The sequence below is a fragment of the Oryctolagus cuniculus genome, chromosome 9, assembly GCF_051225735.1.
Source record: "Oryctolagus cuniculus isolate XC-2025 breed Fujian yellow rabbit chromosome 9, ASM5122573v1, whole genome shotgun sequence".
Lineage (NCBI taxonomy): Eukaryota > Metazoa > Chordata > Mammalia > Lagomorpha > Leporidae > Oryctolagus > Oryctolagus cuniculus.
The window spans coordinates 104,039,268-104,054,329 of NC_142875.1; the positions used below are offsets into that span (position 1 = coordinate 104,039,268).

Here is a 15,062-nt window from a genome sequence, read left to right on the forward strand (position 1 = left end):
GAAAGAGAGAGAGAGAGAGAGAGAGAGAGAGAGAGAGAGAGAGAGAGAACTCTTACCAGCTGATTCACTCCCTGAATGCCCATCATAGAAGCCAAAACAGGGAGCCAGGAACTCGACCCAGCTTTCCCAGGTGAGTGGCAGGGACCCAGTTATTTGAGCCACCACCTGCTGCCTCCCAGGGTGTGCATTAGCAGGAAGCTGGAGTGAAGAGTGGAACCAGGACTTGAGCCCAGGCACTCCAATATGGGATGCAGGCATCCCAAACTGTCTAAATGGTTGTGCCCAATGCCCAATGCCCATGCCTGATTTCTTTCCTTTTTGAATTGACCCCTCCCCTTTATTTATTTATTTTTTATAAAGGAGGAGATGTTCAGAGACAATGTCCTTCCTCTAACATTAGGGAGCTGAGCTTCCATCCCACACCCAACACCACCACTTACCTAGACTTGTGGATGGGGAAGCCACTGTCAGAAGCCCTCCTGGTTGCTTGGACATGCAGCAACCTCTTCACTGATCCCCCTGCCTTCCCACTGCCCCATTCAGACCATAAGGACACTTTTTTTTTTTTTTCAAAGAAACCTAAGTCAACTCTTGTCATTCCTCTGCTCAGAACTTTCTCATGGCTTCCATATGAGAAGCCAACATCACTACATGGCTGACTCTTCCCTGTCACCACCCACCCTCCTCCCTCCATGCCCTTGTTTTACCTTATTCGGCTCTGCAGTGTTTTTTTTCATGCCACAGGTTCTGTATCTAGTGTTTTTCCTATTTGCTGGTTTATTGTCTATCTTTCCCCACTGGGAGACCGACACCACAAGGGCAGTGATTTCTGTTTCTTTCACTGTTGCCTCCTTGCTGCCTCTAATTGTGACTAGCACATGAAGGGTGTTTAACATATGATTTATGAATGAATGATTTAAGGGATGAATGGGCCCATTAATTGAATAGGTGCAGAAGCAGCTTATTAAGTCAAGATGAAGTTGGTAGTGTGTACTTTTTTAGTTGAGCTACTACTGTTGTGTGCTGTGCCCTGGACTGGATACTGTCTCCCTGGACACCTCACCCAATGTTGCTTCTGCTTTGTGCATTTCTACTTGCACCTCCTCCCTTTTCTGAAACATTCCTCCTTCTCCTTCTTCTTTCTTCCAAGCTTTTCCCATAGGAATGGACACAAGCTTTCTCCTTGGAGTTTTCTCTGGTGATCCCCCTGCTGTTTGCTCAGAGCATATGGAAGCTCATGAACAGAGCCCTGTGTCTCTGTCCAGCTGGGACTTGTGTGTGTGTGTGTGCGTGCACACACACAAGGGGTTTCTCAACTTCGCTTCAGAATTCAGATCTGGGAGGATGGGGAACAGGCCAGCATGCCTTCCTGTTTCTCGGTGTCAAATAGAACTCCTTGTGGCCCGGCTTCCATTGCAAATTGTTTGTCTCAGAAGTAAAGTTACAGGATTAAAATACCAAAAGCCACTGGGACCATGATAAAGTAATCCCGTGTAGGGCAGCCGTGTCCTCCAGAGCCAAGGATCAGCAGCCCTTCATTACACCGGCTGTACCCATGAGGCACCACCACTAAATGGCATAAGCCATCAAATATGGCTCAAGGCCCAGTCTCCTTTTGGCCTCATCTCCTTGTGGGAGATGGATCACAAACATGGAGTAACCCAGTGCAGAAAGTGGTCAGAAAATATTTGTTCAGTTAATAAACAAAACCACTAATGAGGCCTCAAGTGTTGGAAATAGCCCTGGGTTTAGTGCTAGCAGGCCTGAGTTGTACTCCCAGGATGGGGCTGTAGATTTTAGAATCGTAAAGCAGTGTTTGAATTCAGGATTGTCATTAATTCCCATGTACAAAAGGCATATCTTGCATGATTGCCAGAATGATTACTGCTAGGGCAGATACACACTGAATAACACAAAGCCCGTTTTATAACATAACATTGATTATATTGTGGAATGTATTGAAAACTTGTATCCAAAAAACACAACACAACACAGTGCACAGCCGAACACCAGGTGTCTCCCTTTGTGAGCTCAAAATTCAAAGTACGGTGTCTACTGATTGCACACTGTTTTTGTAATGTCGTAAAGTGGAAAATCCCGAAGTCAAATCACTGGAATATAAGGATCTGTATATAAGGTCCAAGGCTGTATGTGGATGACCCCTAACGCCTAAGGTTCTTTAATTGCTCCCAGGATTCAGGAGACCTGGGTGGTAGTACATGGCTGTGGCCTTGAGCAACCGACTTCGCTTTTCCACACTTGTTTCACCACCTTCAAGATGGTCATGGGGCTGGGAATGCTCTTGAGCCTCTGTAGCTTGAAAACTGTGAGTGGTGAGGTGGGGTGGGCACCACAGGGGGACAGGTTCAGAACCTGAGCTGTGCACGGGGATAGAAAGTCAAGGCCAGAGAAGGTAAGATGGCCATGAGCCATCAGAGGACTGGGGAGGGTTGTGTTGGAGGGATGAAGGTGGGGCCAGGAGGGAGGGAGGGAGGGAGGGAGGGAGTCTGCTCTGAGTGACTGGAGCAGTGCTCTGACCCTGCGGGAGGAATCTGGTTAAAATGCACACTCCAAGTCTGGAGCTGTGATTGAGATTTTTGCCTTTGAATCGTGCTCCCCATGGGTGCGGTGCGTCCAGGGAGCACACTTTGAGTAGCAAGGAAGGGTGTTCTTTTACAGGGTAGCAGCCCAGAGCCTCCTACGGCACCATGGAGCACATCTCCTCCCCAGTCTTTCCTCCACGCCCCTCACCCAAGATCCTAAAGCAGAGGATGTTTTTAATCATTGTTTTCTTCTCAACCCCAGGCCAAACACACACTCTCTCTCACCCTCCCTCCCCCGGTCTCTCTCTCTCCTCCTCCATGCCCCATCACTAGTCCTTACTGCAAAAGTGATTCTGGGGAGAAAGACTCTCACAGCGTGTTTTCCAGGCCCCTACTATCTGGTGGTGACAATCCCAGGGGAGTGGAAAGTGACAAAGTCTCCGTTGTTGCAGAGGGGTGATGTCACATCCAGGTTTTCCCACTTCTATGGGAGTCATCCCTGCTTAGTCCAGGAGGCTGATGGTTTAGCTACACCGGCCTCAGCAGAGGGGCCTCCCGCCATGTGTGTTTTTCCCATCTAATCTCTCCTGCACACACATACACACACACACACACACACACACCCTGCACCCCAGGACCCCCCTGCCTTCCTAACCCAGGGCTGCTTTTTCACACTGCGGCTCCCAGGGCAAATGCGAACATTTATAAAGCATGCTGTGGGAAGCAGCTGAGTCTGCCCCAGCAGTCCAGCACCCTGCAGTGGTCCAAGGACATCCACATCTTGACCCACCTGTGACCCATTCTCAGCCTGCTAGCCTGTCACTCACACAGCCAGAGCCCTGTTCTCTCCCCAACTCCTGTCCTGCCCTCCTCTCCTCTCTGGAATGTGTGGTCCAGCCCAGGGGCGACACCCACCTGTCCTTTCCTCTCCCCAAGTTTTTCCACTTAGCCTTTCATGGCTATCACCTCTGTCCCTTGTCCCTTCTGCCCTGGAGGAAACGTGGCCTATGGAAAGCTTTAAGAAAGAGCTCCCTGGACTGAAGCAAAGTAGAATTTTCTCTGGGCAGGGCAATCCTATGTAGCAGGTCTCTTCCCTCTGTCCGCTCTGAGAGGACCCCTTGGGGCACTTGCTGCATAAGGAAACCTTGTGCTTCCTGGAGATGGTCCTTCCTTGATTGCTAGAGGGAACACAGTAGGTGTAGGCAAAGGGCAGGGCTGTTGGCTCCATCTAGGTCTAGGAGACCCCTGGTTATCCCCAGATTCCAGCAAGAAGAAATGGGAGACCCTTAAAGACAAGGAAAACAGCATCAAGAGCTGTCTGAGCAAAGGAAAAGTCTGAGTCCTTTATTTCAAGTTGCCTGGGAGCGAAGTCTCAGGGTGGTAACTGGTTAACCCTGAGAGTCTGAAAAAGATCGCTCCTCATTTACCTCTCCTGCTTCTCCTTTGAACAGCCTTACCTTCCCCACCCATCAGGCCGAAACTCATGCTTTCTCAGCTCACATACCTGCAGTGGCTCCCTGCTTCCTCTCATGGGTGGAGGGACCAGTTTCAAACCCAAACTCTCCCCTGAGCAGCCAGATCAGCTTGCTCCCCTTGCTTGGAGGCCCCTTCAGCAACTACATTTTTTTTTGACAGGCAGAGTTAGACAGAGAGAGAGACAGACAGACAGACAGAAAGGTCTTCCTCCTGTTGGTTCACCCCCCAAATGGCCACTACGGGTTGCGTCGATCCGAAGCCAGGAGCCAGGTGCTTCCTCCTGGTCTCCCATGTGGGCGCAGGGCCCAAGGAGCTGGGCCATCCTCCACTGCCTTCCCAGGCCACAGCAGAGAGCTGGACTGGAAGAGGAGCAACTGGGACAGAATCCGGTGCCTGGGGACTGGGACTAGAACCCAGGGTGCCAGTGCCGTAGGCAGAGGATTAGCCTAGTGAGCCATGGCTCTGGCCTAGCACCTGCACTCTTCACTTGGCCCTTCAGACACCATTAGTATTATTCGGTGTGGTGTTATTCAGAAATAAGGAGTTCATCTTACTTCCCTGCAAAGCTTCCTAATGAAAGAAATCACATCCCGTAAGATGTGTATTCATGAGAGTCTGGTATTTTCACCCTTATTTGTGAATATGTTGGAAACCTTTGGAAATCTGATGAAGACACCAGCTCCTGGAACATATTCCTGCACTAGGAATTCTGCGTCAGAGTTTGGAGGGTTTGCACTTCCCTTGGTGTGCACTAAAGGATTCCAGATTATATCTACTAGCAGCAGGAGCAAACAGTACTGTTGTTGAACAAAGTGCTCAATAATTGTGTGCCGACGTATGCCTCTCCTTGTTTTCCCTGAACAGATCGCCCTGACATTCTCCATTGTTTTTGGGGTGATTGTGTATCGGATCACAACCGCAGCTGCCCTGTCTCTCAACAAGGCCACCCGCTCCAACGTGCGAGTGACGGTGACGGCGACAGCGGTCATCATCAACCTCGTGGTCATCCTCATCCTTGACGAGATCTACGGCGCCGTGGCCAAGTGGCTCACCAAAATCGGTACAGCGTCCCCATAGCTTGTGTTTGTCTGGGCCTCTTCAAACATAGTCAGTTCAGCATGTGCAAGGTATTTGGTGGCAGTGACTCAAAATCTAAGTGACTGGGTCAGCATTCTGGGTAGCATGCGGTGGAAGAATGAGGAGGTATGTTTGTGTGCTTGTGTGTCCTGCCCAAAGGATTTCTCTTCCTGTACAGTCCTTGACCAATCAATCGTCCTTTGGTCCCGGTTGATCGCCTCACATGACTGGAAATTCACTATCCCCTAAGATCAATTCACGGAACCTATTCTTTGTAGCCTAACCGAGAAGCAAAGCACATTCGGCTCTTCCTGTGAAAACATGGAGAGCTTTAGCTCTCCCCATTTTCCCAGCAGCATGTACAAAGTCAACAAAAGCCCTTGATACTTATCTATCCCAGAAAATCCACACATTCGCCAGGACTGAGCAGACCTCAAAGAGGCATATCAGACTTCCCAAGCTTCAAGCCAGTGAGAAAAATGCAGTGGCCGCCACATGCAGCCGTGTCATTCGAGCCACTGCCTGCTGTTGCCTGAGCTGCACTTGGTGGGGTCTGTGCCTATCCGATGGGGGCGGGGTGAGAGTGAGCCCTGTCCTCACTGCATTTATTCTGGGTGGCTGGGCCGCACCCTTTCCCCATTTGAATTTGGGGGAATTTCCTTCTTGGACTCTGGGGACCCGGAATCCCAGCCTTGTCCTGACCTTGTAGGGAAGTTGACTTATTGAGACATTGTCTTTCATTCACTGACTAGATAGGAGACAGACACTCGAGAAGATAGCTGCCTGATTAAGAGACTGCCCATGAGGAGCGGAGAATTCCAGACAGTTTCTTTGTTGGCTCCTTTCCCCAGGTTGGCATTCCTCTTACATCACATAGGCTGTGCCTATTTGGCTTCTGGCAAAAGTTTCCTCTGTAGGGGGGCTGTTCTGCTTTCTTCAGGTGTGGCTGCACTTGCACTATCTGTGTTCTGAGTTTTTGGAGAAAAAGAAGAGAGATTTTCAGTTCAATGTGCTTAGAGATGCACTGCACAGGATCCTATGGTACACTTAGGAGGTGCGTCCAAGTCTCCTGCAGGCTCAGGGGAGGCTCAGAGGCCAAGGCCAAGGCTGGAAGAGCTCAGAAACAAGTGGTGGTGACCCAGACAGGTGGGCAGGGAGGAGGGGGATGGGCAGAAGGAGAAGAAGATTACTGGCAGACTGATCAAAAGGAGAAATATGGCCTGGAAGGGACAGACCAGATCTCTTGGGGGTCAGGAAAGGCACACAGAGAAGTGAGCTACTTGGGTCAAAGGAGAGAGTTTTGGTAGATCCAAATGCCAAAGGGGAACTCAGCATATGAGAGAAAGAAAAAAATGATTCTTGTCCAGGAGACAGGGGAGCCCAGAGCAGTGGCTTCTCTAGGATCCATGGCATGGCCAAGGCACAGTGGGATTGGGGGCTGGGCCCAGGGAGTTGACTGACACCTGTTTTTTGTTTGTTTTTGGTGGAAGAGCTTGAATGCCAGGCTGGGAACTCTGTGCTTATTCTCAGAGACAATAAGAAAAATTTGTGTCTCCTTCTAGATGGAAAAAAAAAAAAAAGACACGCTACTCTCCCTTCTGTCATTGAAGGGCAGAAATGAGACAGGGGAGACAAACCAGAGCATTGCAACCTATCATATGCATGTGGAGAAACTGTGGGGTGGAAAGAGATGTCTTATCTCCTCACCTCCATCCTGGCCCTACCCCACTGAGGATTATTTGAGGAATATGACATGGCTTGGAGCTATGTGCTTGCAGTTACTCAGACAGGGGTGCAGGTGCAGGGGACTAGGGAGAGGGAGGAAGATCTAATATAAAGGAGGTGTGGACAGGAAGTGGGGAAGAAAGGAACAGGAAGTTGATGAGGAAGTAGCAGTTCCTTCCTGCTGTCCATTTGTGTGTCACTCACAGTTCCAGGGAGCGGTCATGATGAAAGAGAGAGTGATCAATAATCGAGAACTCATTAATAAGTCGTCAGCAAGCATTTCTTGTGGGCAAGGCTGGGCATGTGATCAACAGCAGTGATCAGAAACCAATCTCTACCTTGTGAAGCTACTCTAACAGCACACTCCCTCATATAGAAAGTTCAAGCTCTTCTGGCTAGTTAAACAAATTCCCAGTACTCCTCAAGAAAGTTTGTGCACCAGAAGAGGGGTGAAATTCTAATAAGTGCATGTTGTTCTTTGTGGTGGCAGTCATTCATAAAGTATTTACATAAAAATATGCTGTTAGCCCATTTCATGTTCATAGAAAATCTCTGTGGCCAGCCGGGATGTATTATGGCCTCATTTTACTGAGGCATGCCAATACCCTTGTACTGTTTTGATGTGTCTTGCAGCTTCTATTGGAGTGGTGTGTTGGGTCTCTGCACTCAGGAATCCAGGCAGGCATCTCCCTGGGCTCCTGCTCTTATCTGTCTCAGACTGTATATTTCCAGAGAGCTCAAAGAGACGCTGTTGTATAGTGGGAGAACCATTGCACTGGAGAGTCAAATGGAACAAACCTTCAGGTTCTAGACCTGGCTCCTCCTCCCTCCCACCCACCCCCAACTGTGTGGTGCTGGGCAGCAGAGAGCTTTTCTGGACCAGGTGATGATTGATCCTTTCTTCATCATTTTCCTCCTACCATCCAGTGATCCTCACACTGCTTCAGAGACGGGTGACTAAGCCTCTGTCTTCAGCCTCTCTCCATGACCCTGTCTCTTGGAAAGCCTAACCTGACCAGCCTTTCCCAGGCAGTGGGTTTGAGGGTATCACCCCCAGGCAGCTGCCTCGGGAAGCTTCCCCTTGCTTTTAGGTCAGATGCAGACTAGCAGTTGAGGCTCTCAGTCACCTTCTTCCTACTGGTCTCCTCCACTCCAGCTGACCCACTTAGCTAATGGTCACCCCTGGCCACCCTGTGGGTTCTCATGCTGCTGGAGCTGCGATAGCAACCCTCAGTGATCCTCCTACTCACCCCTGACTCTCTCTCTCTCTCTCTCTCTCTCTCTCTCTCTCTCTCTCTCACACACACACACACACACACACACACTTTGCTCCCCTTGCACAGATCCTACAGATCCTTCATTATGTGCTCACCATCATCTGTTTGCTGAGTTCTGCTTTATGCCAGGCACAATGCTGAGAGCCCAGCAGTCAGTAAAAGACAAGGTCCCCGCTCTTACTGTCCCTACCTTGCAGTAAGAGGAAGATGGTAAACAGGAACTCTTGGTGGAGTGTAAGAAAGATGTGATACAGAGAGGGGTTTGGAGCCAGGCACATTGGATCAGGTGCTTGGGAAAGACTTACTGAGGTGGTCACATTCTAGCTGAGTCCTGAATGACTGGAAGGCGCCAACCGAAAAAGCAAAGGCTACCAGGTGAAAATGAACTTGGCGTTATGAACTTGGAGCATATCAGCTCCACTGCTCATTGGATGTTGATCATATACTGTGTTATCTTCTTGCTTGTCTTTGTCTATGTGTTCCCAGGGTTGGCATAGTCTCAACTCTGCTAGGGCAATAAGTTCATCTTCACATTCATCTGCTAGAGTAATAAATCCATGTCACGGCTGCATGACATCAAACTGCTTCATGTTCTTGATCACACTACACGCTCAGGGGAACCAGGTAGGGTCTGGACAGCACACAGGTGTTCAGGAACCAGGCTGAAGAAGACCACTATGGACTCCATGTGAGAGAACCAGACCTTGCAGGTAGATGGAAGCTATCGAATCCTTCAGCCTGTGTCATCCATTCCTTCTGTCCACAGCTCACTGCTTAGAGCCAGCCTAAAGACAAAGAGGCTGGAACGTGCATGGGAATGTGCAAAATTCCATGAGCAGAGAAGGTCTGGGCCGCTTGCTCCAACCATGCTGCAAGATCCTGGAGAGTGGTGACTGTCCTTCATTTCATTTAATTCACTAATTTATATTGGAGGGGAAGAGAGACATTTAGTCAGAAAAATCTCCCATCCACTGGTTGACTCCCCAAATGCCTGCAATGACTGGAACTGGCCCAGGGCCAAATACAGAGCTGGAACTTGGTCCAGGCTTCCCATGTGGGTTGCAGGAACCCAATGACTTGAGCCATCACTGCTGCTTCTCAAAGTCTGCATTAGCAGGAAGCTGGAGTTGGGAACTAGAGCTGGGCATTGAACCAGGCACTCTGGGGGATGTAGGCTTCCTAACTGGAGTTATAACCACATTCCTGTTTCATTGTTTTTAGCACCTACACAGTGCCTGGCTCATGATAGATCTTAGCATATATTTGTTGGTGCCATTATTGGTGATATGCATCTCTCTCTTCATTGATGCATTCAATAATATATTTTCCCAAGGAATTCCCATGGGCAAGGAAGGCATCCTATAAGCCACAGTAGAGACTATAGTGAGCATTTGTGTATTTATTATTTCAACTGTGCCAGCCTCCAAAAGGATTCAAGGAAATCCCGAGATCATTGGAGCAAAGGTAAAGGGGCTACACCAAGGACATCAGAGGACACGAAGCTTCCTTAATGACACATGGTACCAGAGGTGATCCCACAAAGCAGGAGGTGGCGACATTATCATAAGTACACGGTCCCCCAGGCCTCCACGGGGACATGAATTGTGGCTGGTGCCACCTTATGGAATGTGAAGTCTGCCAGGCTTGGGGGCTTCCTTTGTCCTTCTCGCACGGGGTTTAATACCCATCTGGCCTCCTGCCTCACATCTCCTGAGAGCTGAGGAGGCTGTGGCTATGTGCTCTGCATGCCAGGTGCACACAGCTGGTATAAACAACCCCTGCAAGATCTCCCAGTGCTTCCTGCAAGGCTGGGTGGTGCAAGAGCAGTTTCCTCAGAGCCTCCTCCAGTAGGTCTCCTCATTAGGCCTATGGAGCTCCGTTTGTGTCCAAAATATTTATGACAAATGACACAATTTGTTAAATGCCTTGAGAGTGATCAACTTGGCAGTGGTGAAAAATAAACAGTCATTGTCTCCTTGGCTGCATAATAATGCGATGGCTCTGGTGCAAGGCACGCTATCACGTGGCGGGACTGTGCCGAGGCCCAGAATGGCGGGAGGGGGGTTTCTAGGGAAACAGAAGAAGCTTTGGCGCCTTGTCTGAGAGGGAGCCTGGCCAGCCAAGTCACAGGAGACACAGCGTGCAGCTGGGTTCAGTAAGCATCGCTCATTGGGGCTTTGGCGCATGGAAGGTGAAGCTCCCAGTGACTGGAGGACGAGGTGTGCCTTAGGCCCAAGGATCTGTTCAGCCCTGGAGGAGTTACCAGCAATGGTCATGGAGAATGCATTTGGGTCCTCGAGAGCAAGCACAGCAGAGCCCCAGACACACGGGCAAACAGACAGGGCTCAGACAGGGTGAGAGCCTAGGGCTCGAGGCAGGGGAACAGGGGAAACCAAGATGAGCAGCTTGTTGCCTGCTGCTCTCTGGGCTGGGACCCAGGAGTACACTGGGCCACTGAGGGGCTTCTGAGCCCCTGAAGACCATAGGTTCTTGATTGCAGCTGACACGGGTGTGAGTCAGGCATGGCTGGGAAGCGGGCCCTGTCCCTTTGGTAGGTTTGGGAAATTCTTGTAGTTTTGGAAGAGGCAGGGCTGGCAGCAGGCTACAGCGTTCAACAATTACAGTGCCATCAGTTCACCTCTCTAGACATCTTCCCCAGCTCCTCCTCTTCCCCTTCCTGTCAACCGTCTGTGCCAGGTGCTGGGTGTTAGGTGGAGCTGCACGATTCATCCCTCCCTCTCCAGCCGCAGGGCTGGGCTTAGTGCAGCAGCTTGTTGAGCCAGATCGCAGTCTCTCCTGTGCGTGTAAGTGGTTCAGTCACTACTGATGGGAGGGTCAACTGAGCGTCCACTCCTGTGTGTCAGCCGCACCAGATGCTCCTATCGTGGGAGCAGGGGCACGGGCAGAAGGAGGGCTGGGGGAAAGGACCTGAGTTTTATTGAGTGCCTACCTCGGCCCAGGCTCTAGTAGACATTATACACACTTTGGCCCACATCGTGTCCCCAGGAAGGTTAGGAATGGGTGCTTTCTTTGATTTTACTTATAAGAAGGCCATAGAGGTTTAGAAACTTGACCAAGGCAAGTAGTTAATAGCATTGTGCATGTATCCATACACACACACACACACACACACACACATGCATACACGCAGCCTACTCTGTACCAAACACTGTTCCAGTATAAGATAGTGTATTAAATCCTCAAACCAGCCTCAGTGGAGTAGGTAACCTTAAGATTCCCATTTCATAGATGGGAAGACAGAGGCATAGAGAGGTTAAGCATCAGGCCCAAGGGAATAGAGCTGGTAAGTGGTGAGCCTGGCCTCAGCGTCTTGCTAAGATTGTTCTGCTCTCCTGCCTTGTCACGCATCGCTGTGCTCCTGCCTCAAGAAATTTCAGATCTGTTGGGAAGGCAACAGGAACCACAGCAGTGTCTCCAGAAGACATAAAATGCAGGGATCCCCACCAGGGAGTGACGGGGTCGGGGGCATCTCTGGGGTCAGGGACAGCCAAGTGGATCCGATGCTCCCTGCAGAGCAGGCAGTGTCTGAGTCCAGTCACCTGTCTCAGATCTGCATGGGTGATCAGAGGCTCACAGACTTGAGGGCCTTGCATGCTTTACTGAGTTTATTTCAGATAAAGCTTATTTGCATTTTTCAATGAAAAATTATTTTAGAGGGAGAGAGGAGAGAGAGACAGAGATTACATCAGCTGTTTCACTCCCTAAATGCCCACTGCGGTAATGTCACGTGGGTGACATGGATCCGACTACTTGGGCCATCACTGCTGTCTCCCAGGGTCTGTGTTAGCAGGAAGCTGGGGCCAGATCCACACTCAGACCCTCTAATGTACGACACAGGCTTCCTAAGCAGTGTCTTAGCTGCTAAGCCAAAATGCCTGCCCAAGAAGGAAACTTCAAAAACATGGGAATGCCATCAGGAAGTCTTATATCTAAAATGTTCCTCCTCTTCTCAGCAAAGGAGATGAAGGCAAGGAAGAAGGAAGAAAGGTAGAGGGGAGGGCTCATCTGTGCCAAAGCCACGCATGGCTGCCTGGGTGACAACAGTTCTGTGAAAGGAGTTTTGGGTACACATGGATGGATCTCATTTCCCATCAGCTGTGGACAATGTGTGTTTTTAGGGTGTGGGGTGAAAGTGTGGACTTTATTGGACTCATTGCCCTGGCCCAGGGAGTGAGCTGGCTACAGTGGGATTTGCTCAGGGCCAGACTCAGGAGCAAGGGCTCACGTGGGCCCAGGTGCAGGCCACAGAGGGGCCGTACGCCTTCCTGTGGGGAGCACTTAGTGCTGGGGATTTGAAACCCAGCTGGAGCCTTAGGTCTGTGGGGTGCACGCCCTTTTTGCTTTGCCACCAGCTCCTGGCTCGCTGGGTGGCCCTGGGCAACTGGGAGGAAGATCCTCCGGCTGCCCCATCTGTGCAGGCCGTGGAAGACGTGGGTAGAGCAGAGTTCCCGTTGTCTGAGGCCCCCGCAGAGATGCTGGGGTAATTGATTGTCCATGTTGTCTGGGAAGGAGAGGGGGATGCCGGGAGGCAGTTACTATTAATGAAAAGGGCATGGTCGTGGTTACAGCAGCTCCAAGTGTGTGGGGCAGTTCACCCCAGTGACAGGAGACTGTTGGAAGTCACACCGATCCGTACGATGGTTTCACTGGGGACAGTTCCTCCCCAAGCCTGAACTTTCGCCATGCACCCATCGCTTCCATTTCCTACTGAGTCCCGGAGACCATCCTCTCTGGATAGAAGAAATCCCATAAAAGTCCTCTCCCTCTCTGACTTTCCTTTGAACCCAGACACTTAGATTCTGCAGAAGAGAAGAGAAAGGGCTACTGGTGGTCATTTCCTGTTTGCCGCCTCTTCTTCCCAGATCCCTTCTCCACCTGGCTTGGGCACTGGGGCCATTTCTCCGCTGCTTCTCCCTGCAGCAGGCACAGCTCACACACCATCAGTCCTCCTGCTCGGTCCTTGGGCCCCAGGCACACTGTTTCCACTCCTTGTCCCGGTGCTTGTCTAAGTAGTGCTCTCATTAGGGTCCCTTCTGTGGCCCAGCTGAGTGAATTGTGCTTCCTGTTGGGATCCTGCAAGGTGGCGGGGTCAGGCTGGCACCTGTACTTCAACAGGGAGACACCCGGGGTGTGAGCAGCCCTTCGCTCCCTCTGGGCTCACTACTGCCAGCGCTGCCCTTGCACACTGAGGCATCCCATCTGGCAGACGAGGCTGGACCACTGCTGAGATAGCCCCTCTGTACTGCAGGTCCTGGCAAGGGAGAGTCTTTCCTTCGGGGAGGGCTCCGCTCAGGGCTGCTGCTGTCAGCACCCATGCATCCCTCCACTCAAATCTCCAGGTCACCAATCAATATGGAAAAATAGAACCCAGAGCTCTCTTTGCTCCCGAGATACCCATGCTCAGAACATTCAGCTTGTTTATAAAGTTTCAAAACACAGCGTGGGGCCAGCGTTTGGCCTGGTGATTAAGGCATCACATCCCACAGGAGATCTGAGAAGCCCTGCTCTGGCTCCTGACTCCACCTTCATGCTAACGCAGGCCCTGGGAGGCAGCAGTGACAGCTCAAACAATTGGGTCCCTGACATCCACATAGGAGATGGAGATTGTGTTCTAAGCTTCTGGTTTTGGGGTCCTGGCCCAGTTCTGGCCATTCCAGGCATTTGGGGAGTAAACCAGTGAATGGCAGCTCTCTGTTTCTGCCTGTCTATTTCTGTCTCTGCCTCTCAGATTAATAAACATTTTAAAATCCCCACAACACAGATCATGATGTGTTCAGAAATGAAGTGGTCTTCCTTGTCCCCAGTGGATATCACCACCCCAAGTGACGCCAAAGGGCACACCCCAAACCTCCTAAGAGGGTGTGTTGGGTGTTGGGGATTTTACTGTAACTATGAGACTTTTCCATTGAATCTCAAGTTGGAAGTCTTCCTACAAAACAAATGTTTGAGCCCTTATGCTCCCCAGGTGCTTTCTTAGCTTTATGGCTTTTGATCTTTACAACAAATGTTTCAACAAGGTTCTATTTTAGTAAGTAGGATGGGGAGGCTTGGAGAGATAAATTCCCATATCTGGAGATTCTTGGACTGAAAGGTCTTCTGACTCCCACCCCTGGGTCCCCCTCTGCTTTTCCATAGTGTTGCAGAACATGGAAGACCAGAAATTGGTCTCAGGAAAATCACCCAGCTCAACCTTGACATTGAGGCCTTGACTTCCCTTTGGGTTGCCTTCCCCCGGGATGGCCTGAGGATGGACTGGGGATGGAGTGACTCCATTTCTGCCTACTGTAGCCTGATTTCCACAACAGTGTGTGCGTCTGTGAGATGGCTCACGGGTGTGTTACCAACAGAGCACTCACCTGCAGTCTCCTGGCCTTACCTTTGCCATGGGGAGAAACTCGTCATGGGGAATCCATGACATGTGTCTGTGCCGCACGGGCGCACAGTGGGTGCTGAATTCGGGACACGTATCCATGATCGGTCCATGAGAGGACCCTCTCTCCCAGGCTCACTCCAGTTCTCACTCCTGCTCTCCCTGTCTTTCTCCATCCCCCTCCTTTTAAGGTCCTTTTTTTCCCCTTAAAATGAGATGCACCTGGGGTATTTTCACCTTGGAGCCAGCACTGTGGATCTCATGCCCCTTTGGGTGCAAGAGTTATCTTCCTGACTCCAAGGGAGAGGTCCCTGCACTCAGAAGCTCTCTGGGACGCTAAGGCCGGCCAGGAACCCCATCTGGAATCCCTGGGTCAGGTGCTCTCAGCTCCCCTAGGCGATGCCTGGCTGCCAGGTTATGCAACTGACTGGCTGCTCCCCGGGGGGGATTCCCCCTCCCCTCCTTCATGGCACAGACAAGGCGGAGCTTCCCACTGGAGGCTCACATAGTCCCCACACCCACACCCCCACGCCCCCGCATGCATGGAAGACCAGATGGTTGGGCCATCAGAAA

General features: G+C 50.8%; 1 protein-coding gene across 6 annotated transcripts in view; it reads left to right on the forward strand.

Annotated features, from left to right (window-relative positions):
* Positions 1 to 15,062, forward strand: part of ANO2 (anoctamin 2) — a 394,966-nt gene that overhangs the window by 318,553 nt on the left and 61,351 nt on the right. For all 6 annotated transcript variants that reach the window (XR_016213488.1, XM_070049347.2, XM_089304572.1 and 3 more), the window contains one exon: positions 4,884 to 5,079. Coding sequence is in view for 5 of the 6 variants with exons in the window: in XM_070049347.2 (XP_069905448.2) it covers positions 4,884 to 5,079 (196 nt within the window). In the remaining variant the exon portion in view is untranslated. The remainder of the gene's footprint in view (positions 1 to 4,883; positions 5,080 to 15,062) is intronic.